At 38.3% G+C, this 26521-nt stretch overlaps 1 protein-coding gene across 7 annotated transcripts in view; it reads left to right on the forward strand.

Annotated features, from left to right (window-relative positions):
- BABAM2 (BRISC and BRCA1 A complex member 2) overlaps window positions 1–26521 on the forward strand; it is a 170001-nt gene that overhangs the window by 86725 nt on the left and 56755 nt on the right. For all 7 annotated transcript variants that reach the window (XM_040551411.1, XM_040551412.1, XM_040551415.1 and 4 more), the window contains one exon: window positions 1200–1309. In XM_040551411.1, the coding sequence (XP_040407345.1) occupies window positions 1200–1309 (110 nt within the window). The remainder of the gene's footprint in view (window positions 1–1199; window positions 1310–26521) is intronic.

A 26521-nucleotide genomic window follows, 5' to 3' on the forward strand; every position in this document is an offset into this window, starting at 1 on the left:
TTTAAGAAAACACTGTCAGCTCTCTCTCATTTTTCATGCAAGACAATTAGGCTTTTTTAAGACCCATTCTTCCCTGCAGCTTATCACTAAGTTTCTTGGCATGTTGTGTTCTGCACGTAACAGCTAATACGCAGCTAGTCTCTCTGGACATTAACAGTTTCAGTCCTGCCAAAGCTTCAAATGGCACGAGATCGTCTTCCTGAAACCACTCAACAGTCGCTTTTTTCCCCCAGATAGGGCAGGATCTCCGAACAATGTTTAAGTGGTTTGCATGTTCCTTCCTCCCAGCTGTGTGTGTGACAGACCATACCAGGGCACACTGAACCACTGTGATCCTGCTCTGAGTGCAGATCTGCTGGTTTATCTGTTTCCTCTCATAGTTTTCCAGAACGGATAAAAACAAATGCATCTTGGCAAGTCGCTGTGTACATATGCACAAACATGTTAAAGGACTTTTGTTTCTGAGCAGCAAGTGGCACAGTATTTATTACCCGTTGTAAGTGAAGGCGATGGTACTGCCAACTCATGGCCCTAACCAGAGGTCAGGAGCTCAAATGCAGTTGTGTTGAGCAGAAATTCACTTGTTTGTACTGTCTGTGACTCAGAGAAGTGTCAGGTCTTAACAAGACTACTTCTTACAGTAGCTTTTACAGTGTGTGTAGCCTTCTGAAAGTAATGCAGGGATCTAATGTGTGGGAAACTCAGGTGTGATGACTTTTAGATATAAATTTCAAAAAACTTCTTTGTCTACAACAGAAATAGGAGTTGAGTGCAGCAGAAATTTTGTACCATATACTTTGAAAAATAACAAATACAAAATCTGTGGTTGTAATTCAATGCTACTGTAACATTAAAAAAAAAATCCTTGGCATTTATGTCTGATGTTAGCGTTTAACTGAGAATTGTTAAAAATGAAGTCTGCATCTTTACTGAAATATGTATTTCAGCCAAAGAGGAGCTACATTAGTATACACTTGCTAACAGTAATTGTATTTTGATGCTTGAAATTAAGCACTACAGAATGTCTTTAAAGTACTAATACATGAAGAATATTAATTTTCAGCCTATTTTTTGGCGGTCACTGTTTAGATTCCTCACTTAAGCATCTCTTAAATTGGTATTTGACTTTATTAGTTTTTGTCTGCAAGTTTATAAGTACTTAGTTTTTTATTTGTCGCTTTATTATTTTTAATGTATAGGATGTGAATGAAGATCCTGGAGAAGATGTTGCGCTTCTCTCTGTTAGTTTTGAGGATGCAGAAGCTACTCAGGTTTTTCCTAAGCTGTATCTCTCCCCGCGTATTGAACAGTAAGTGAGACAGTTTGTTCTGGAGTGTTCTTTCAACTTCATCTTTGAACTCTTCATGTTTTTCTTGATTTATGTAAAAAATGTTGGCTAGGTGATAAGGTCATATTGCTTTAAATTGCTTAAAGTCATAATGATTACTGCAAGCGTGTGTGTGGTGGAAGAATGACAGATCTTCTTTCTGTTAGTTCTGTATCTGTGGCTGGATCACATATGGATGAAGAAACGTCATCATTGGCCACATGTAGTACCGTATTAATCCATGAAAAGTATGCTGTGTTTTCCTGCAGCAGTATTTTTTTGTGTCCTACGTTACGGCACACTGATACTTTTTTATTGTGGGGCAATATTTACTTATTTTTTCTTTTGGCGATGGTGTATACATATATGTATAGGTAAGTTCTCTGTATATATATAGCACTTCTAAATATAGAGTTGTAGAAGCTGAAGGGCTTTATTAACTGTGTTTTAGGAATTTGCAGCTTTACTAACTTAATTTTTCCAGGAAAATATCTAAATACTTAATTTTAAGCTTGTTGGACAATGCAGTTGGCAAACACGATGCTGAGGAACTCCTGAAATGGAAGGGCAAGGATCAGAAATCAGTCTGTTTTCATTAAACTGCTTTTCTCTTGTTTCTGAAAGTAAGAATGTCTTAATGCTCCTTCTTTCTCTTTAGTATTTTAGTCTCATAGTGTCTGCTTCAAAAAAAGTAACAATACTAGGCTTTTCAACTGTTCAGTAGCCAAGCTAATCTAACACTGTTTCAGTGATGCTTTGTTTTTCTGGTCCGTACCGCAATGACTTTGCTTTGAACTGGTCATAACACTTCTGGGTAGGGAACAGATGGGAAATGCTGACTGCCACAGTTTAGTACAACTTAGTGATAAACTTGGTGTGTGTGAAGGGACATGGTATCTTGACATTTTACTCAACAGGGTATTGGTCTGGATAAGCTGGTGGATACAGTTTAAAAAACAAAGATCAAGATTTGATTAAGATAAAAACAGAAGACTTCCCTGTTTTTTTATTTAAGAAAATGCAGGTTGCACACACATGCAAACGTACACACATATGAATAATGTATTTAGCAGCTTTTAGTTTTCATAGTTTATCAGTTCACTTTTATCAGCATTAGTCGAGGGCATAATTCTGGTCAAACCTGTAATTATCCGTCCCTGTTCCCAAGAATTCTTCTGCTCAGCTACTGTTAAAAGCAAATGGGCTGTCATTAGTTTCCATTGTGTTTTTAGCTCTAGTAACATGTTGACTCTTAAGTGTATTGCAGGCCACCCAGGTATATGTAGATGACCCATGTGCTAATGAATGCACTGCTGATTTTCCCATTTCTCAGGTGTCTTTAGAAAGATGTTAACCTCTTGAGTAGCAAAGCAGAGTAGCAATACAAAAGGCACACTTTGCTTTCCTAAAAATATTGCATTTTCTTTCAGTGCTGTAAAAAATACTTGATTTTAAACGTGATGTACAGCAATAAAACATAAGGGTATTTGGATGGTGTTAGTACATACCTGACATGTCTGATGACATAGTTATTGCTTTGTCTTTTATAGCTTATGTAGTCATTTTAAAATCATACCAGTAAAACCTAAGTTCCATGACATACCTCTTCATGTTATCTCTATCAACCTTGAGATACTTCACTTAGAAAGCGTAGCTCTACCTCAGTCTGTCCTTGTGTATTTGTAAAGTATTCATCATGGTATCTAGATACCCGTAGTACCCAAGAGTTGAGAGGGAGAGAGATTGGTTATGGTTCAGGTTCACTGCGTTACTTTTTGGAGTAACCTAACGCAGAGTTAATGTAAGTTTTTGTTGTTTGATGCATAATGTCTCTTGTTTTCAATGCAAGTTGGTTTGCTTGATTGTGAGCTGCTGCACCTTCCTTTACTCTTCTGGCTACATTTTGTGCCATGAGAAAATGTATAGGTATGTTTTCAGTGTTTGCTTGATTGAGCTATAATAACAAAGATGTATTTGTCTTTTGTTCTTTCCCAAAACCAATCTCTGTTCTGTTTAGCAGAGGCTGACAGTCTAGATATTTAACTTTCCAGTGTTTGGGAACTGAAGCAACAATGCGTACTTCTTTATACTTTTTGCCAAAAGTACAAAAAGCCTCAACAAGCCCTGAGGATTAGTTTTAATGACTTGAGGCCATGACATGTTACATTTGAATTGTGTTCTGCTTATAAAAGTTCTTTCCTGCTGCTAACAATAATTGCATCTACAAGCACCATGTAAGCAAATTACTAGTGTATTTTTTTATGCAGCAGATTTTGAGGTGGAGTAAGTAGTAGTTGACAGTTGTCTACACAGCATTCCCAAGTATTCAATAAGGCAGGAAAAAATAAAATTCCCACAATTATTTTGTTAATAATGACTCTCTTCACCTTATGAAGAACAAGCAATCAGGAATGGCTTTGTCCTTATGTATGAAAAAGGCATTTTCAGATAGAAATGCTTCGGCTTTGGAGAGAAATAAGAGTAAAGGGTCTGTTTGTGTAATGTGAGTTATCTCCAGCTTTCCCAAGAGCTTTCATTGCTTTTGTGTTCTGCCATATAAACATGTGTTCCCACATAGCGTTTTCTAAAAATGATACTTACCCACAGATCTTGTCAGCGAATTTGAGTCCTAGCAATGTGAATATAGTATTTTTGCTTTGAAGTGCTATTGTGAAGTACATTTGATCTATTTTTAGGTGGATGGTAAATAAAATACTGGTAAGACTGACTGTTCTTTGTCATAGACTCTCAAAGAGATTTGCTAAATCAGGGAAATGCCCATTTTTTATGGTTTGGAGCTAAGATGCTAGGCTTGGAAAAGGTCATCTATTAGTAGGAGGTAGCAATGCAGTGAAAAAGTATTGTTGCATTTTTGGGTCAATATCAGTGTTCAGTTGAATTCCGTGATGCAGTGCGTGTCTGTAAGAGAATAAAGTCCAGATCTTACAGTTAAAAACAAACAAAAGAACCACCTCAAAACCGGCTCTCAGGGATGGGAAGCATGTTGGTTTATAAAAATCTCAACAGTAGCTGATCATAACTATGCACAGTTTAATTCTTTCATTAAAACTTTTAAATTCAAAACCATTCTTTTAATTACCAATTGTTTAAAACGCATTAACAGCAATTTCTTGTTAATGTTCCCTTAATTTGGAATCATTTACAGAATCTTTCATTTTATAATTTTCTTTGAGAGTTCTTCTTACTCTTTATTGCACTGCATCAGCAAACAGATACAGTGCCAGTAACAGTTGATTTTAATTTCATAAATCAGATTAAGTTAAAATGAAACGAGGTATTTATGATACGTTTTGTTAAAACCTCCCAGCACAACTGTACTATCATAAAAACAAGTTTCTGCACACTTATGGAGGAAATGGTGAGCTGGGAAACCCCACAGATGGGCCACCCAACTTGAGAGGACGGTGCTTGTCAGCATCCCCGAGTGTGTGTCCCCAGCCAGTCCTCCACCTCCTCCCTCCTCAGGGAGCAGAAGTGCTCACAGGATGCTGTTCATCCCCAGCTCTCAGCTGCTGGGCTTTGGGAAGAGGGGACGGAGCTGAGCGGTGTCAATACCAGAGGCCCCTCACATGCCTCCTCTTGACCTCTTCCTCCTGCTAGGTAGGCACAGGAGTATGCCGAGGCTTCCTCTGCACCATGAGGAACTGTTGGGGTATTTGCACGTTACGTCTCTGCCATACTTCTATACGTTTGTCATAAAGTCTCTAAACCTCTCAGTAGAAGGCATCTGGCTTGTTCAAAATCATCTTTCTCTGTGAAAGCATAGTAGAGACTCATATGGGAAGGAAATTTATGATTTAAAAAAAAATCTGTCATATCTTTGTTTTCCATTTGCTAAAAGTCACCAGACTCTAAATCAAAGCAATCATTGAGAGATCAAACAGCTAATTTCTATATTAATGCTTAAAATGTTTGTCAGTGTGCTACACATTAAAGGGGGTTGCAGGGGTTTTTATTTGATAAAAATCAAATTTATTGATTTTTTTTGTCATTTTTCCTTATGTGTGATGTCTTTTTTTCTTCATGATTAGTCCGTGTTTAAAAAACTAAAATAAAAATGGGTTCGTCTTGGTTCACATTTTAAGAAAAAAGAAATCAGGGTAGAAGCAGTGTTGCTCAGTGAATTCTGTGTTCCCTGGATTCACAGAAATAATCCTGTAATAAACACTGTTGTCCTGGAGGGCTTTTCTCTGATAAATACACGGACGTGAATATGCTAAGAAAACCAGCTGTCAGGAGAACTTGTTTTGCTTTAATGGATCAGGCTCCATGCTTTAGGGGCTGAAATGGTCATTTTTTACTAGTCTGGGAACCGTGCCAGAGGCTTCTTCGTGACTGAGGCTGGAATTCAAAGTTCGGTGACTGTGCTTAACCTTCTCATATGGACAGGGAAAAATAACAAGAACCTAGTCTGAACTCTTCGACGTCGAACGTTTCTGCCTGTTTTTCCCTGATGAAAAAAAAAAAAAAAAAAGAGAAAATTAAGCCATGTGCATTTGCTTTAAAGTGTTTCCCAGCTCTTAGCTATCCTTTCTGCTGTGGATGCTGGGGGTTGGAGGAGGAAGGGCACACGGTGTGCTCCGCTTACGGTGCTGCCCAGGGCTGCCTCGCTGCGTTGGAGATGCAGGGCTACTGTGAAGGGCTTCTCCTCTAACGCCGGTGTGCCTTACTGGTGGGTGAGTGCACGTCGCTGGTTGAAGCCTACTGTTTTAAAACATGTAGGAACTCAGTCTCTAAATGATCGCTCACGTCGTTTTTATCTGTCTGTAGAAGACAGAAGCGAGATCTTCTGTTTGGCATGTTAAAATGTTTGCTCATCCAAGTTCATGATTTCTATAGAATTGGTAGCAGACAGCCAAGGCAGTCAGTCCATGACGTCTTCAAATCCCAGAGCATCTTTGCAGACAGAGGAGGCCAGAATGACTGTTGGCTTTGCAGGGCTTCATCTTCCATTAAGCCTAGCTTTGTTGTGCCTCTCCACGTAACGGGCTGACCAGCGAGGCAGTAAGAACTCCTGCCGGCTACTTGGCCATCATCCAAATCTTCTTTAACTGTAGCCAGTACAGCAACTTGATTTCCAGCCTAGCTCTGCTTTGCAACTCTTCCTGTTGCCTAAAAATCCTTCTGTTTTGCTGCAGCTTCCCCTTGATGATGGCCTGTTGACATTTTAGAAGAGATCAGGGTAGACTGGGATTGACAGTCAAAACAGATTGAGTTGTACTTCTGTCCCAGGTGTTCAGCTGTACCAGCTGTTCCTTTTTTTTTTTTTCCCATGAAGCTCGAAGCTGACAAAGAACAATTAGTGAAAATAACTGTAGAAGAATTAAGATTTTGTTTCCATCATCTAAATGGCACTTTAATACTGGATATGTTAATGCTGTTCTTAAATGTTTCAGATAGTGAGATTTTTAAGATGGTTTTCTTTCAGTTAGAGAGTGAGCAATTAGACCTAATCATTGAGGTATGAAATACTTGAGGCAGTTCTGTGGATTGATTTTGTTGCTAGGTAAAGAAGTACCCAGTTTCTTTGAATAAGAGATACTGGGCGGTTTGGGGTCTGTTATATGCTGTACAACAACCCAGTGCTCAGTATTCTCAGAGCAAGACTTTGGAGATGAATGTTAGGAAGAGGATTTAGTTTTGTGCTGTGAAGAAGATTCAAAGAAATATTTCATTGATGTGTTTGAAGTTATAGGTTGGCTTTTTTTATTATTTTTTTCAGCAGTATGAGACAGCTTTTTTTCAATTACAATTTTCTGACAGGCCACATTATACACTGACGTGTGATAGTTGTTGCTGATCACTGTCACTATTGTAGTTTGAACTCAGTGTTTAAAGGTATATGGTAGAGCATTGAGCTGCGTGTGCTGGAAGTCCTTGCGAAGTACATCTTCCAAAACACAGTGCCAAGGGCCTCCTGTATTTTAATTCCATCTCATTTAGTTTGTTTGTATGATAACTGCAGAATTGCAGGTCCCCTGATGAGGCTCAGGTTTTGCAGACTTTAACTGGTTTGTGTCATTCTAGGGGTTTGGTTAGGTTTCTCTTGGAATGTCAACCTTTATGCATAAGGCTCTGTAACCTGAGAGGTGGGTATGTGTGTGTTTTTCCATGATATATTAATTACCTCTTAAAGAAATCAATTGTAAAGCAGAAAAATATGTATAAAAAATTAAGAAATTTTAAAAGAAAACAGAACCATGTTTTTAAGACAACCCTCCCATCTCCCTTTTTCTACGTTCTTCTGACTAGGGTGGAATGTTCTACAGAAATTTCAGTGAACACACTTGTTTTCTTTGGATACAAAATCTTTCCACTAAGGTGTTGCACTTTTTTTCACCAGTATACATATAGTTTCTTTCAGGATACTCTAATTAAACCTACAGTTCTGTTTCATGTTATATTGTCATACGTTATAACATATTTCATTGTAATAATCCCTGTTAAGACAGGCATTTCTAAGTACTGTTATAAAACTGTATTCTTCTAAAATATCCTCCTCAGCATTTTTACTGTGGGATCGCTGCTTCTAGGTGTTTTTATCTCCCACAAAGAGTGATAATGAAGGGGAGGAAAAAGAACAAAGTAATTTTTCTTTTGGGCATCACACAGTATTATTCATAAAGGTGTTCCTGGTTCTTTACTGTTGCCCATATCTTTAGACTTGTATCTTTGTACAGTGAGATTGTCAGAAGCACTTTTATTAGTCAAAACTAATTTCAGTGATGACATTGAAAATTACTGTTGTCTCAGTTACTAGCTAGGCCAGTATTTTGGAGGTTTGAAATCTTACCCTATATTTCCAATTGGAATATTATTGTAAATTATTTTCTAGATGTTGCTTAGATTGTGTGGCCTTCACTTTGATACTGAAATTCATTTTAGTTTTACGAAGGCACTTATTTTTCTCTTGAGAAAGCAAATGCTTTTGGCTTTTCTATTGTCTAAGTTGGTCTTCTGATTTGGGGGGGCATTTCATTGCCATTCTCACATCCTTGGTGTCTTTCCTTAAGTGTCTTTCTCAGATATTTCCCCAGCCTATTAGAACATGCATAGCAGATTTCATTGTTTCCTGAAATGTTTTTATAGGAGAAAAGAAGCCTGCTGAGCAGAATGTATCCATGGTAGTACTAAAATGTCTGAAACAGGTGGCAAGATTTTTTTTTCCTACCTACAAATTAATAGGAACATTTTGTTTGTTATTTTATGTACGGCCTTTTGTTCTAAAAAACTGTGCAGGCCAATTCTGGGGACAGTGTGAATTCCCTGAAATTATTTTTATAAAATTAGTTAGGCTGACCAGAGAAATTTGAAAGAAGTGCCATTTCTTTTTACCCTATGGCTTGTGAATATGGCAGTAACAGAGCAAACAGGAGGATCTGTTAACTGGGGTTAAATGTTACACTAAAAAGTACTTTACTAGGTGTTTCTTTATAAAGTGATGAAAAAAACAGCTCCTACCAGAATTGTGAAATTTGTATGTATGGAAACTTAACTTTGAGTTTCTTTAGGACTAAGTTATAGTGTATGATTGTAAAATACTTCCTTAAAAAATGAAAAAAAAATGAAATAAGGAGTTGCAGGGAAATAACAATGAAGCAGTGAAGTTTCTCTGTTAAGTGTGCTTAATTCCACAAACTGTCTCTTTGGAATGAAGTAACTCTCCTTTTAGAAGATGAAGCTACTGACTGCATCAGATTTTAAAATTATCTGACACGTCAGAGACTCCTGCCAATTTATCCTTAAATGTCATCACATGAGCAGGTCATGGAGGATTTTTCTTGAAGATCAAAGTTGGGCTTTTGCTTTTCAACTGTATCAGTTCGAGCTGCATATTAATTACCAAACCTGAGAAACAGGGGCTACCATGAGTTAATTACAATTTTTCTTGGCAGCAAATGCTATTGAGTACAGAAAGGTACATTTACTCTACAGTTTCCTGGACTCAAGTTTCCTCAAGTATTTTTTGAACCTGCTATTGTTGCCATGTGTGTATTTTTCCCAGTTCTTGATGTAAATCAAAACCCACTGCTACAGAATGTGACATTATCTCGTAACAGAATACTCTTTACTGAAGCGGATTTTTGCATATTTGGGATATGTGGCTCGCTTTCTGAATATGGTGACTAAGTCATTTGTTTTCAGAGAACTTCACTATAATTGCAATCTGCACATTTATAGTGTTCTATCTTCAGACTCTTCCTATTCTATTATTTGAAACAGTTAACAAAAAGTTAGCTACTTTTAGTGCTTCCTTCCAGATGCTAATGTTCAGTAAGGACAAACTTATGAACACTTGGAACTGAAGAGTTAAGGGTTTTCAGACATAAACTTCTGAAACATGTGAAGCATAGAATTAAGATATGTAAAGCACATCAGTTTTGATTGTTGCTGTGTCTTTTTCTTTCCCCAAACTGCGGAGAGCTGGCAGGAGCCACTGGAGATCACATTCCAGCTGCTGCCATTTCAGTCGGTAACTTGGTGGCATGGGAAGTGTGGATCAAGGAGCACAGAGAGGGAGGAAACTGGGAAAGGAGGGACACCAGTGGTGAAGGGATCTCAGCCTCAGGTCCTCCTTGTCCTGTGATAAAAAAAAAAAAAAAAAAAAAGTAGGAAATATATCCTTCAAGATTACCACAAGGCCTTGTTTCAGTGCTGAGTGGTCTGGAGTGGTTTTGGGCTGTGGCTGTTGGCAGTATGGGAGTACGATGTGAGAGTTACCTGGGGATACTAGCTAACATGTCTTAGTTAGCTAGAGTGTCTAGTTAGTAATGCATCTCATACGCTACAACAGAGGTCATTACCGTTGTACTTTTAAGAGCAAAAGTGAGATAGGTAATGTAAATTGCTGTCACCCAGAAAATCAATAGAGGAGGCAGTAGCAGAATCCAAGTCTTTTGTTTCATAGTCCACAGATTCCTGCACTGGACCCTGTTTGGTCTATCTAATCCTATCCGATAAGCTTGGCTTGGTTGAAAATGCATATTCCAGCACGTATGGCTAGGAAGGAGAGCGTTTATGAACCTCTGAGAAGCCATTTTCACAATCTTCATCCTCCCTGTTCTTTTCTCCTCCCTCAGGCACCATTTTTCCATGCAACTAGCATCTCACATGTCATGCTTCCTCCTTTCCCTGCTCATTCTCTTAGGTCCTGCTCCAGCCTGACGCCAGAATCCGACCATCCCCATCCAGCTTTTTTTCTGTAAACTTCTCCACCCCACAGCAGGACTAGGTACCACCTCTGTTTTCATTGCTTTCCACGTCCCTATCTTCTGCCAATAATCCATGGCATTTTGAGCTTAAGGTCTGCTTTAAATGAGTTTTAATATCTTTTTAATTATCTGTCATAGGAAGATGCCGTTTCCGCAAAATAAATTGTGGTTGATTTTTACAACATGACTACTGGGTTTCTGGAGGTTTCCTTTTCCCAGGTTGTTGTCAAGAATATGATTCATTCTATTGCTGATTACATTTAAGGCATGTTAGGTAGCCGCAGTATATCCTACTGCTCCTCCTGTTACTACAGGAGCTACTCTGCTCACGTGAGTATTAACGGAAGCCCTCTGATTGCTTTCTGCACTTGTACATTGGAACTGCATGGAAAGTATGTATAAAAAGCATGTTCCCACCTGTGAAACTTTGTGTTGAATAATCTTTTCCTATATATAACAGATCCCCCTTCAGAAATATTGAGAACATTTTTCCTAAGAGCTTTCCTTTGGGGAATCCCCCTATCAAATAACAAGAATTTGTTGAGTGAGAAACCCAACACAGGCATCCTAAACTTCAGCTTTCTTTAAATAAGAGTTCAGATTTCAGGCAACTCAGAATAGTAATCCTTTAAATGGAGTGGAGTTTCTGTATTTAGTAGGTTCACTTTCTAAAAAACATGTAAACTGATTTTTGTAGAAGGCAGAGACAGCTAAAAGCATAACTGGCGCAGAGCAGGGCTTCATGCGATGAGTCCTGTACATTTTATCTTTCCTTTCTCTACAGCCAGCACTTCTTGGGGACCAGCTGGACCTAATTCATCTGCAACTTGGAAGAAACACAGAGAGGTAGTTAGAGGTGGCCTGTGGGCCACCTTACATCTGAGGAGTTGTATACTCCTTGTACATGTAGAGAAGTGTTCTTTGTCAATTGAGGAGAAAAATACTATGTTCTTGTACACGTAGTCCTCTTCTGTACCAAAAAAAGAGTATAGCTGCTCCCTGCTGGGTTTCGTTGTATATCAGTGACTTCTCTGGCTATCTCTGAGTTGTCACATGCTATAGCTAAACTGTGGGGCCCACCTCTGCACCCTGGTCAAATAAAAGCTGGTGTCAGGGCAAGACCTGGATGTTCGACATGCCACATCCCACCCTGATTTCCTCTGCAAGAAGCTCCAAGCCTTTGGAGGGGGAGGAACTTGGGTACTCCACCAGGCCTTTGATCTGGATGGTGAGAGTCAAACCTCCGGTGTAGGCTGCAAGGCACACCTTCCTTGAATGTTTGTTTGTTTGTGTATGTGGTGGTGGTGGTGTTGGGAGGTTGGTGCAGTCATTGAAATGTCTGCCTAATTCTGGAAAATACCTGTAAACGCTTCTTTAAAGGCAATCATCAACCATGTTGTGCAGTAACAGTGTTTTGAAACCCTTCCATTTCAGTGGGTTATTAAACCACTCCAGCCTTTCATTACTTCGGCAATTTGTGTAGCCAGTGTGTTAATGGAAAAAGTCTGGAATATTTTATGTATAGCTTGGAGAACATACGTGTGTGTCAACAAAGAATATCATAGGATTTGCGTCGCAGGTCTCATGTGTGGTATTTGATATGTGTATGCAGTATGTGTCAAACTTCCTACAGAGAAAGCCAAATTAAATTTTGGCAGGAATTGAAACTTGAGTATATGAAAATGTAGTTTCTCTTTTTTGTTGGATATTAAAGCTAAGTTCTTGGAGCTGGTTTCTGGTCAGGGGCCACTGATAGTACATGAGGGGGAAACTTAAACCATTTAACAATTTAAGTGAACAAGACTCTGTTAGTACCAAAGCTGGATACACCGTACTACTGTGGAAAAACCTGTACAAATAGGGCGAAACAATTCTGCTTGCAGATATTTGCTGTTGAAGCCAATAAAAGGGCTGTGCTCTTCTGTGTGGTTTAGTGATGTCAAGCTCTGCTTGCTGGAGGCAGCTGTGCTACTGCAATGCTTTTCTGACCTTAAATAGCCTATATGCTGGGTAATGCAAGCATACAAATATAAATACAGGGCACATAAGGACATAAGGAGGCCAGAAAAGCCATCTAGGCCCATTCCCTTCTCTGAATTAGTCAGTGTCTTCCTCGGTATTATTCTCTTCTGGGATTTGTCCAAGATATTTACAAAACCGTTTATACTAATTGTTCCCTTGTGTTGTCTCAGTACTGTTTATTCCATATGTTAAGTACTGCGTGCAAAGCAATTCGGCTTTTTAGTGGGGCTGCTGTTCTCTTTCCTTTCCTTGCTTTGTTTTTGCATTTGATAATAACCCAAACAGCTGCGCAACATTTGTCTGTCTTGGAAGGTTGCTAACCTCGGTAGCAACCCACTGCTCTTCATCCTTTCTAGAGAAAGTAGCGCTCGCTGTGATATTTTGTGGAGGTAATTCCTTTAGGCTGTGTTTTTGGTTGGCTTCCCAGATATTTATTTTTTTCTTGTCCTCCGTAGTGGTTAGATGGCATGTACATGTAATTACGTAGCGATCCTGTTAATTTGTTCCACTGCTCAAAGATTGTCTGTACTCCTCTTGGAGTTGTAATAAAGATTTTAACTTGATTCCTACCACCTCCAATCCTTTTGTTTTCAGTTCATGCTCTGTTTTCGTTCACATACCTACTATTGAAGTTTCTCTTGCTGCTGTTTTTTTTCTTCTTCAAGTTCTGTCTCCCTATTCTGTTTTCTGTTCTGGCTGTTTGTTTTTAACTCTACTCAGATCTCTGAAAATGTTTTTTTTAATTATTTTTAAGAGGTAAGCCTCTGTAGTTTTGCACGTCAGGTAGCAGTTTTTCCTGCTGTTGACAGAGAAACTGCAAGGAGAGTTGAGTGATGAAGGTACCTCAAGACAAAGGAAGCCTTATCTAAAGTTTAGGCACTCTTTGATCAATGAGAACCGAACAGCCCTTTTAATGGCCTGATACGCAGAATCAGAGCATGGTCACAACAGTAACATTGCGTTGTCTCAGACTGCAATGCCTTTGTTCTCTGTTTGTTTGAAAGCAGTAACTTTATTTTACAACGCTTTAAAATGTTTATTTTACTTTTTTTTTTTTGAACGTTATTTCTCTTTAAAATGGACTCTGAATCATCGAGCCCAGCTTCCTGCTTGGCATGGGACTGTTGCCAGCACTAGGTCAGGTTTTGAATAGCCAGGCCTTTGTCTAGCCAAGGCCTGAGCGCTTCCCACAGAGGAGATCCCACAGCCTCACTGAGGAGCCTTCTCTGCTGTACCTGCCCTCAGCAGGGGAGATGTTCCTCTGGAAACCCAGTGTCAGCATCCCAAGGCTTCAGCAGGCCCAGTCCTTAGCACTGTACAGGTCCCTCTGGACTGAAGCTGTCTGGGTCTGTCGTCACAGTGCCATATGATGTCATAACACTGCCATTTACTGCGATGTTGTCATGCGACGGCCTTTCTTCCCTTCACCCGTGAGCTACCGTTCATCCATTCTTACTCCAGATCAGTAGCTGAAGATCTTTTAACATCACTTGCTTTTCCCATAAATTTTAGCTTCTCAAGTTAGTCTCATCTTGCTTCTCCAGCCACATGGAAGGGTCGTGTTTAAGGTTATCTTGCTGACCAAGATTTACTCTGGCTGGAGGTCGTGATGAGCTGGTATAAAGTTAAATTAAGTTCCCATCTCACTGCTGACACGATGAAAAGTGGTGGCACGAGGATTTTGCTGCATTCTGGCAGGTGTCACCAATGCATGGTCCTCTGAGACCAGTTGCTGTTTGATGTAATTTAGAGCGATGTAGGGCACTATGGGGCCAAAAATCAAATAAGTTGGGTCAATTTTGTGGGTATTGTTATGCCTTGCCACAGCGAGGCATGCAATACAGGGAAATCTTGTTTTACTTCGTCTTATTTTTAACACTGTATATACTAAAAGCTTATAATCTCAGTACACAACTACTAATTCATATTTTCCTTTCTAAAATTTCATATACTATAGTAAAAATAAAAATTAAAAAAATACGACCACTAGTCAGGAGCAGTGAATGATTGTGGCAGTGTAACTCACATTGCTGAATATTTTCTATGTGCAACAGAGCAGACTTAAAATGGTAGAAAAAAAGGTAGAATTACCTTTGGTTTGTTCATTATACTAATGCTTTGAAAGTCTATCGTTCTATTTTTGTTCATCTCCCAACCTGTTCAGCATATTTTATTTAATAGTTTAATGGTAGCGTCTAGATGCAACCACCCATGTTACATCAGACTGTGTGCAACTGGAATGTTGTTTACTTTTCACCAAGGCAACGCCCTGTTTTTTGTTAATTAATATCTAACAAGGTCCTCCAGCTGACTCCCTTTAAAGTCAAGAATGTAGGGGTGTTCAGAATTTATAGGCACACTGTGCTAAGACCTTGTAGGAACAGTGTGTTTTATGCAAGTGGCCCATTAAAGGAGATGCTTTGGGGGTTGGTTGGTTTGTGGGTTTTTTTCATTTTGATACGTATGTATTTTCTTATATTCTTCTTCAGCTACCTTGGACAAGTTATGTTTGTACTGAGTGTGCATGGTCATTTAATAGTGGGTGCCATGAAATGATTTTCTTGGTCAACAGAATGAACTTGAGAAGACTTGTGGGAAAGTCTCCTACAACAGTAACCTGTTGCTGTTCTTTCGGGAGTAAAGGAGAACTTGCATGTTTAAAGTGGTCAAATCAGCAGCTGTGGCTAGTGAGTGTTTAAACTGTAAATATTTTTTCTTATTTTTGACAAGACATCCCTCAAATGTCTCAGTTACAACTGTACCACCAGGGATTTTTTGTTAGATCTTTACATGTTTTGTCCAAGCTCGACTTGAAATGATTCAAGTAATACAATATACACCATTTTCTTAGTGCTGTTCCACTGATAAAAATGGTTTGCAGTCCTTTATTGTCTTTTGATCTGAATATCAATATAATTTTTTTCACAAATTTTAATGTTTTTTGTTTTGGTACCTCTCTGAGACCACTTATTACCAAATACTGTCATGTGAATGTATTCATAAGAATGTATTCATGTTTGAATATATTCATGTATTTCAGAAAGATTGCATTACTGCGAAACTAGAACCAAATAGAGACTCCCTTTGATAATCGTAGTCTGTGACAGATAAATGTAGCTAGGCTTAGAAATGTGGACTCTTTCTTTCATGATCAAATTTTATACCTAAGATGTCTTCCTGCTTATTGATCCTCCTTAATCAGTGCCCTGCATTAGCTATGTAGGCTGTCTTGAGGCTATGCTCATTTATGTGCAGTGACATGTGATACAGGTTCCTCTAGCATCTCCATTGTTGTCATTCAAGCAGTGTGCTCTAAAGAGAATGAAATAAAATATTCAGTACATGCAGAAGTACATTTCTTTCCACCATGAAAAATATATTCATAATAGTTGGGTATATTTTGAGGCCTTGACCCCTGCCAGAATATCTCAGTAACATAAAGATAAATAGATATTGCAATTGGCAAACTGATTATAATTGTACGTTAAGGCAAGCAGAAGAGTCTTTTAATTTAATTCAATCATTAAAAACCTGTAAAAATACTTGATTCTATTTTAAGAACCAATCGTAGGTAAATAGTGTTCCATCCAAACCATGTCAATTACTGGTGATTATGTTTGTTTTTTGTAGATTTTTTAAAGTTCCTTTGTTGTAGGAGGACATCTTGGCAAAGCTTCACATGTGGTTAACTGATTGCTGAGCCACAAGTAAATAATACTGTACAGTTAAGCATTTCTTCCTGCATCACCAATTTCTGTTCTCTTGGGCAACAGGAGTTCAAATCTGGGCAAAGATGACAGGCATAAACCTGTCTGATTGGATTAATAACATAGAAACTGTTGCTAGCCTCCGAAGGAATATTTTAAAGTTGGTCTTGTGGTAAGTTTCTCAACACAGATTTTGATTTTATTAGACCAGCAGATAGATGGGTGAATAACTTTTGAATCCTAAAGGACAAAAGGAGAATCTGTTTCCCGTTTTCAGGCTTAGCAGAAAGGAAATCTGCTAAAGGAGGTGAGAACAGGGATCTGGAAACCTGATAGGCAGTAATGATTCAGAGGTGGCTTCCACTATGCTGAGTTTGGGGGAGTTCTTTTTAAACAGTATCATTTTTGCTTGTGTGGCATTTCCAGTCTCCCTAACTGTCTTTTTTTTTTTTTTTAAGTAAGAATTAATTAGTTTGAGGAAGCATACATTTTCCAATTACTGTGCTCACACCTGTGAGAGAATAGAACTGAGAAGTTGATAAAGGTTTTTTGATACATTTCTTTAATCTTAAAATTGATGTTCATACGGATAGTTACAAGTTTGTTGTGTGTTGCTAGGGGAAATGACCTCAAATTGTCCCTTTGTCCTAACTTTGCAAAAAGCTTAAGTAGCATCTTCATGGTAGTAGCATCTGTATTTTGGGTTGTACTATTAAACTGAACACATGGGAAAATCTGTAACCTAAATTTACTTTTCTCTGCCTTTGTAGTTGTGTTGAAATGACAATAATAGCCATTTGCCATTTGAGAGGGCAAAGTTACATTCCAGGAGCTCATAGGGAGCAAATACTGAGCATTTGGGAAAGGCAAAAAAAGGAAGAAAATTAAGATGATGATGTTCAAAGATTTTGTTTATTTGCACTTTTTTTATCTACAAAAATGGCATGAATTTGTTTTCAGTTCTCTTCTGAGTGCTGAAGTAGACCTTTGTAGGTTCAACTGATAAATTTTCTTATGCAACTTGAGACCTAAATTCTCAGGAAAGAAAAACGACAAACATCTTTTGAAATGAATTTGATCCTTTGGAATTACTCCAGTGTGTGGAAAGCTTGATATTGTACCTGCTAAAGAGACTTTGACCTCTATTAGGATACCAGTCCCCCAGACTGATTCTTGAAATGTCACAACTTGTAGCTATTTCAAATGCTGGTTTATGTTGAAGGTATAAAGGTATCCAAAAGAGTTGTTAAAGAATAGTACTTACTTGAATTACCTGTTGGAGGAGAAACATCTGTTGCATTAAGTAGATCTTGGTAACTTATGAAAGAAAAAAAAAGAGCAATACAAAGTTATTTTGTCTGTTTACAAAATTCAAAGGGGAGTTAAAAATGAAGAAAAATATCATAATTTATATTTTATGAGCAGGTCCTCTCATAATTTCTCCAGTGTCTCCAGCAACCTTTTCTTTCCCTCCTTGCCCCTCCTCTGTTTTCCACCCTTTCACACTCCAAATTCTTATAGTTGTAATTCTGAAGATGCTTTTGTGAATGTCTTCTCTGTCACTTTGTTCAAGCAGCATACTTCTCTCCTTTTGCCAGACCTTGTCCAGAAGTCTCTTCCTAATTCTTTTAATTAATAGACTTTTTTTTAATACAGAGCTCTCTTTTTTCCAGCTAGAACCTTTGCTCTTTTATTCCCCCTCTCCTCCTTCCGTTGGAGTTGTCTGTCTTTCATCACCCTCTTTAACAGAGATTTACATGGAAGGAAAGATGAAAATTCCCGATACTGAAGATCGGTCAATAAAATTGATCAATTCTGAGGATTCCCTGATAGACAGATGACGCAGTACTAGATTTTGAAGGCAAAGTATGGAATTTTAAACAAAATATTTTATTTTTTAACTTTGGGATCTTGAAACATCTACCCTGACTTTTGTTCTTGATAAATAATAGTTTGCTGTCAGCCATTCTCCAAACTTGGCTTGCTTTCACATTTTCTGCATTTTATTTCTTCTTGCAAAGTTAGAAAAATCATACCGTGTATTGGACATAAATTCTAACCTTGCCCAGCATTTGGCTAGATGAGCTACAATTAGTTATTTTTAGTCCTGACCAAGTTCGTCTGCATAAATGTTCTTCAGGTTGACACTAATTAGACACTGAATAAGTACATGGTTCCTTGAAGGGAAGATAGCTTTTCCAAGTATTGACCACTGCTTTAGATAGGTCTTCTTCCAAAGTAGCTCTCCAAAGAAAAGGAAATTTGGAAGAGGTGTTGCATAAACCAAAGGAGAACAAGTTTGACTTGTAAAGACCTGGGTGACCTTTTTTTTTCCCCCACAATTAATATGTTGAATTTGAAGTCACTAAGTAGGTACTAAATCTGTGCATTTCACTTTTTTTTATGTATTATCAAGTTGAAAGATGAAAATTAGATGTTCCCGCAAACAATTTTACCTTTAATGTTCTGAAAATATTTAAGGTATCGTTCTTGAATCTTATGGATACTCTAAATCAGTTGTTACCAGTTTCATGTCACTGGTTTGGCAGACTTTAATATGATGTTATGAGTTAGTTACAAGGAATAATCTAGATATTAGTATGCAGTACTTGAAAAGTTTGATGTGCATAACCATGACCTTCAGTCTCTTCAGTAATAACCATTGCAATCATTGATCACTAACAAAAAGCTACTCTGTCAGGTCAGTCAGAATGGCGATGCAAATCATTCATCACTTCCTTTATGTTAGAGAAGTGTGTCTTTGCTTGTGTATCTCAGGTGCCTCAAACAGGCTAAACAATTTTTTAGGAAGCCTGCTTCTCAGAAAAGAATGAAATAGTCCTATTCTTCTTTACTACTTTCTGCTTGTGTTCCTTGAACCTTTCAGCATTAGATTTCATGGTAATTGCAAATGTAAGGTGTCATGGGTGGTGAATCCTCTTGCTTCTGACTTAACTCTAGAATATCATCAACCTTCAGGTGTTGTCTTTATTGTAAACTTATAATGCCTTTTTTTTTTACATTGGTATTTTGTATGAGGTTGTTTGTACTTAAATATGCAGCCTATATTCTTCCATGGTAGGAAGTTTCTGGTGACTTGCTGTTGGAACTTTTGCTGTCTCTTAGAAGACAATATCAGTTCCCTAACCTTTTACAGTGTTCAAGTTAGTAGCAAGTTAGTAAGATAGGGAAAGCTGGGAAACTGACAGATGATTGTTTGTTATCCAATTTTAATGTAGCAAATAATCTGAATGGCAAATGGGAAGTGAGTTCATAGTCTTCAATTTCTAGTGTCCAGTTCTTCTGTCTGGAGTCTCCTCTATGCTGTAATTGTGACAAGTCTTGTTTGAACATCCAGTGAAATAGCCAAGGAGTGACTTTGACTGTAGCTACTGAATTTACCTCCCATGCTTGAAGAGGATTCCTTTGAGTTTTTATCCTGAGTTTGGATGGCTCATAGTGGACATTTTATTGGTACTGCTTGCCTTATCAAAAAGTGTCCCATAGACTGTGGGTTTCAATATTGAAGGGTACTAACTTAAATTTCAAATAAATAAGTCTTTGTAGTTGTACTCTCTAATATTTTTACTTCAAGGTCCTGAGTTAGTACTCAAGGCGTTTTTATTAATAGGTTTGCATTGTAACTCTCCCAAAGAACAAACAAAAGAGAAGAGTGTTGCCTCAAGTGAAAGGTTTGTATTTGTCTCCCTCCCTCTCCCCACACCTCCCAAAAATGTTAAGCAGAGCTAGCTGTATCTCCAATCACCCACAGCTCTGCGGTGGTTTGAAAGCAAACTGTGTAACTAGAATCAAGCAGCAGCACTGGCTAATTACAAAACGTATTCATGTAAGAGGCTTCAGCAGCAATGTTTGTAACTGGTCTTCTCATCACAACTCTGGCATTGCCTGTAGGTTGGCATTCGTTACGGTACGAGTGTATCCCTAAATAACCACTGTCTTTCGGGGGTATAATCAGCTTGCCCACGCCTCCCCTGATCTGAGAGCCAGCTGTACCTGTGCAGAGCGATACCGTTATGCAGTGAGCAAGTGGCCTTGCCAGATGGGGGAGTAGCTTCAAACAACCTGTAGGGTTGCACGGGATCTGGCTGTTGGAGTCGTTGGGCCAAGTGCGTCCTTATTTGACTCCACCTACTTTGAGAAGCTTTGACGTACTGTTTCCCAAAGTAAATAGTGTTTTGGGTTTGGTTGTTTTGTTTGTACTGTTTCATCCCTACAAAGGAATGAATAGAGCCATTTTGTAACCTTGATTCTCAGTTTACTTCCTTCACTCTCCTTAAACATCTCTCCCCCTCATCACGGTAACTGTTAGTGTTTCAAATTCTCTTTCAAACATGTGCATGCCACCCAAATCATGATGGTATGTGAAATGTAATGTTAGGCAACTGTTGATATTGTTAGAGGGATTGTATTTTAAGCTGGGGTGGGGAAGCTAGCACAGTACATTTTGCAGAGCTGTGCATTTTTTAAAACATCATCATGATCCCTGGCATATCACTTGTACTTGCAGAAGAGGGCAGGGTCCTACACCTTCAGATCGGGTGCTTTTTCAGGTGTTCCACCCAGCCTGAGTTCATGTCAGACAAGTCAGGTCATTGTTTCACAGCTGTTGAGGTATTCAAGGGAGGAGCTTTATTTATTTCAGTATTTCATTCTTTTTACCAAATCTAAGGCAATAACATCTTTGAAGATATAATACCTTTCAATTTACTGATCACAAAATTAAGTTAATTTACAGCTTTCTCTAGGGGAACAGAAAAGAAGACTGTTCTAAAGTTTTGCCTTTTTTGTCCAATTAATTCAGGGTATGCTTCCATTGCATTTTTAAGGAAACCTCAGTTAAATTATTAGTATCTATCTTAATCATATAATAATCATACTGTGACAATCTTTTTATTTTTTTGTTTATATAGATACATGTTTATGATTAAAATCTACCAGTGTAAATTACCTTGCCATAGCATCTAAAATTTAATATGGTGCCCAAATAGAAGGACACATGCACGTGCTGAATTCTCAACCCAGTGAGTTGCAAGTGAAGATAATAGCAAACTTTATAAAAACAAGGCTATTATATACAATATTTTGTCATAATCATTTTCCAGCCCTCAGCCATTTGTGGCTCCAGGACTTTGATATGTATTCAGTAATCCTGAATGAATTTTTCTTCCATAGTCTCATCCACTCCACCCTTTGAACATACTGCAACAGGGAATTCCACAGCCCCACTACCTCTTGCATGAAGATCTTAGAATCATAGAGTCATTTAATCTGGAAAAGACCTTTAAGATCAAGCCCAACCATTAACCTAGCACTGCCAAATCTACCACTAAACCATGTACCTAAGCACCACATCTGTATCAACCACTTCCCTGGGCAGCCTGTTCCAGTGCTTCACAACCCTTTCAGTGAATAATTTTTTCCTAATATCCCACCTAAACCTTTCCTGGCGCATCTTAAGACCATGTCCTCTTGTCCTTGTTTGTTGCTTGGGAGAAGAGACCAACCCGTACCCTGCTACAACCTCCTTTGAGGTGTTTTTAGAGAGCGATAAGGTCTCTCCTGAGCCTCCTTTTCTCTAGGCTAAGCAACTCCAGCTCCCTCAGCCACTCCTCGTAAGACTTGTTCTCTAGACCCTTCACCAGCTTTGTTGCTCTTCTTTGGACATGCTGCAGCACCTCGATGTCCTTCTTGTAGTGAGGGGCTGAAAATTGAACACAGTCCTTTTGGTTTTGAACCTAGCTCCTATTAGCATGATTTAATGCTGAGCCCTTCCACTTGTGTTGCAAGAGATGCAACTAGTCAATGCTTACATTGTACCCATCGCTCATAACCTTACAGTTCTCATCCTGCTCCTGTGTTTGTTTTCTGTTTTCCAGACTGAGAAGTACTACTCTAAGCTGTTCCTTACCTGAAAGCCATTCCATATCTTTGTTAATTCTTTTCTTCTCTGAAACTTTTCGGGTGGTTTTATGTATTTTTTGTAGAGGGGAGACTGAAACTCATAGCACCGTGTAGGTGTAGACAGAACATGGCTTAATGAAGGCCATAATCCGGCTCTTCATTTTGTTTTCTCTTTCCTCATAATTCCCAACTTCTTTTTTTCTTTTGTCTTTTTATGCAGTGCTGAGGTGACATTTTAATTGAATTGTCAGTCATAATCCCAAGATCAGCTGAATGTTCAGCTTGGAGTCCATCATTTTATGTTTCCAGTTAGGCTTGTTCTGTGCATCACTTCATGTTCTTCTGTGTTAAATCTCATATTTCTTGCTATCATCTGGTCATTCTGCTTCAAAGTCTTTTTATTACTCTTCACGGTTGGAACTTGTTTTCAGTACCCTAAATAACATATCACCTGATGGCTCACCTGTTTACCAGGTCATTTATGAATGTTTTGAACAGAAGTCACTGCTGAGTTCTCCAGCTCCTTAACGCCACCATACGAGCATAATATTCTCTCGGACTTCAGAGTGACTCTTTCAAAGAGCTGCAGTATATTTCTGAGACAGGTTACCCCTTAGTGAGAAAATTAATAGAGCTTTTACGTGCTGTATGTGTTCCTATATACTGGGTGGGTGGGGTTGAAATGGGGATATTACTCGTTTGCCCAAAACTTAGGGAGGCCTTCGCAGGAGTAAAGCACTCCTGAGAACTTTGCCGGGAGGATGCAGTGCGTGTGGTGGCAGGTCACGTAGCCAGTCCTTGATAACCACCTTCTCAGACTCCAGAAGAACACAGTACCAATCCCTGTCCTGTGTTGTGTAAGCCTTCCCACCCTGGCACTCCAGTATCACCAGTAGGTTAAGTTAGTACCAATATCTGGGTCCAAAAGGAGACATTTTGATGGAAGTGAATGTTAGAGAACTGTTCCTGTTTTTCCAGTTGTCAGGGCTGTGGTTTATGGGTCAGGCTGTGTGACCACTGAGATCTTACCAGAGTCTTGTGATTTCTGTCCTTACTAAGGAGCTATTTGCCAGCCTCTGTTTTCTTCATGCATTGGCTTGTATTGGCATGTTTTGGCCTCCTCTTTCATCATATATTTGGCATTTTTGTGGCCAACTCCTTTAACATGGTTTCTCTGAGTGGAAGACCTTACCTCTGCTGTGTTTGAAAACTGTAGTGGAAATCCCCGCACAGGTGGCTCTCAGGATACTGTTTGTTAATGTAAAATTTCCAGTGAATTTTTCCTTGTGGTACCCATCATCATTGCAACAGGGAACACAGTGCTGGAGATGACCAGCACTGGAGTGACCAAGCTTTTGAGCCTCCCTGTGAAAAATTCAAATAAGATTATTTTTTTAAGGCAAAAAACCAACAAACCAAGCAAAAAAAAACTGAGTTGTAGAACTACTCTCAGGAGTATTCAGTACGCTCATCAAAGTGGAAGCAGTTTAAACCCAAGTAAGTGTGAACAACAGCATTTGTGCTTTGTGTTGGAGAGTTTTTTGTCCTGTAACAGATAACTATCCTTGCGTAACAGGCAATTGTTTTACAGTAGATAGGTAGCAAATTGAATAATGAGTAGCTTTTACTAGAAAATCTTGCTAGACAGAAATTTCCAAGACCAGATCCCTTTTTCTTTTTTTTTTTCCTCCCCTCTTCAGTGTATAAGTAAAGAAAAATCTGCTCAGAGTTTTCTGAAGAGCAAGGACATGTGCCAATCTTTATTTCCTGGTATGATGTTTTTTATATTGCATTGGGTTTGCATAATACATAAGGAGAGCTGGTTATTTGGCAAAACAGGACCCTTCTGCGAGACATACATTTTGTATTTGTTTTTCTAGGTTCAAACTGGATGAGATGGGCAAAGTACAAAAACCTGTTCTAATTTAAGAAACGGTGTTAAAACTTCCGTATTTTCTACTGTACACAACGGACATGGGCAAGTTCCACACCACCTTCTGGTATTTTGGCCATTCTTGTCCCTGTGTTGAATCATTTGCTTTCTTTTCCCACCCACTGAGCAAGATTAATAAACTTACTGTGAAACTACCCAAAATTCCTGAAGCTTTTTCTCTATTGCAAGCTCCCAGCTAAAAATAAAGAAATAAAAATAAAAATAAAAAAAATAAAGGGCAGAGGTGGCTGATGGACACTTTTAAATTTTACAGTGGAAGTCCTGCCCAAGAAGTGATGAATAAATACACAATGTGTCCCAAACTGTACTAAAAGACTAATAGATTCCTGCTTTGAATCTTTGGAAAAAAAAAGGTCATATCTCTAAACTTAGACTAAAAAGAGTTTGTCAGATATTTTCAGCGCTATTAAGCAACTCCTGCTTTCCAGTAAAGCTGGAAGCTGGGAGAACTCAGAACCTTTGAAATTTGCTGCAGTTGGAAATTGCCTCATCTTTTCCATTATAAATATTTTTCTTTTGTTTCTTTCATTTAGAAATTTTTCTGAGGTTTTCCATATGTGATAACTGCTTAAAATGAGTACTGGTTTCGACATATTTGTCTCACTGGTGGAAATTTCCCTTCATCAGAGGTATCAATGTGTTTTTTCTGTGCCTGTGTAGAGTTATACTCTCCTCTGGCATCTCAGGTTTAATGAACATGTTTTGAAATGTTTCTTTGAGTATGCACGTGTGTACTTTCATGGTAAAGAAAGTAGATTATTAGTATTATATTAGTAGTCCTGAGGCTGTGGTTAAGAAGGCATTTGTTGAAGCTCTCACAACAGTGGCTTTGACAAATGATTTACCTAATGGGATGAAGTTATTTATGTTTCGTCTTTTTTTTATTATTCAGGAAGCATCTGATGAAAAACTGTTTGTCTATCTGAATTGCTTGTGCAATGTGAGTTTAACCAGTTGTTGGGTTTTGTTTGTTTGTTTTTTAAGTTTTCAGGTTACTTAGTGTTGAGGTTTAAGGGGGAGTCGGTATAGTTTTCTGCCCGGACTGAGGGTGAGAACTTGGCTCCAGTCCAGTTGGCAAGGAATGCCAAGGACTTCTATGGAATTGTAATTCCTCCCTAGATACTTGATGTGGTGGGAAGCCGTGGTAGTTTTTCAATCTGATTTCCTAGGAAAATTAGTTCTCTTTCCTGTAAAATTAGTATGATCCGTGTTGTCTGTGCACGCAGGTAGGTTTCTGTTATTTCTGCCCCACAATCTTCTCTTGAGCCTGTTGGCTAATTTCAGAAGAATGTAGTAGGAGGATAGAAGGCTTGAAAATACAAAGTTCCTATAATTTCTTAAATATAACTAGTTAGAAGAGGCAGATTCTGTTACTGCCACCTAAAGGAAAGGCTGAAGCTCCTGTACAACTATTTTATGAATAGAGAATCAACACAGTTGAAATAAATCATGAATATTCTAATCCCAGGAAGTGCTTCAGTCAGAATTCATGCCTTGTTAAACATCAGAAAAAACCTCTCTTCAGTCAAGATTTGTGTCCTGAATGTGTTCTCTGATGTCTTACAAGGCATGAACACCATTTGAAGCTTTTCCTTTGGCAAAGACATTTAGAACATCTTTCCTGTGTGGTTTTTCTGATGTTTAATAAAGAGTGAACTCATACTGTGTGTTAACACAGCTCAGTTAAAAAAATCAATCCTATGCAGTACAGAAGTCCATTGGAAACCAAACTTTGTTAGTTGTGTTGTCCATGAACAATTTTGTTACTTATGCTGCTTATGTTATTTATGTTATTATTTAGGTAAACATTGACAAGTAGGTATTCAGGAATAAATGAAATATAGGGACTACATCCGTGGAATATTATAGCTATTATTTAGACACATAAAACTCATGCATTTTAAGGCAATAATTCATCAACCTTTCGTAAGTTATTTCCATATGTTGTTATGACATTAATATTCATAACACTGTTATACCACATGTGCAGAAGAGGATGAATTTAATACTGATGTGGGAGATAAAGCTTTGAATTTCCTAATTTTTCTGGCTTTTTGGAAACAACATATTTGATTTACTCTTACGTACTTCGTACATGAATGTGTGTATGAGGTTCATATGGATGCAGATGATTATATTGGTGAAGGTGATATCCCTTGCTTTCATTGAATTCAAACAGACATTCAAATAAGCACTTTTGCATTCAAGGTTATAATAACTGGAAATCTATGTAGTGCGAGCTATCAAATACACACATGCCAAGTGGCCAAGTTTGCCATATTTAAAGAAAAAGAACAAAATAAGAGCAATTCTTGGATTTACTGTCCTTCCTAAGGACAGATTTTTTTTTTCCCTG

Source organism: Cygnus olor, chromosome 3, assembly GCF_009769625.2.
Source record: "Cygnus olor isolate bCygOlo1 chromosome 3, bCygOlo1.pri.v2, whole genome shotgun sequence".
NCBI lineage: Eukaryota > Metazoa > Chordata > Aves > Anseriformes > Anatidae > Cygnus > Cygnus olor.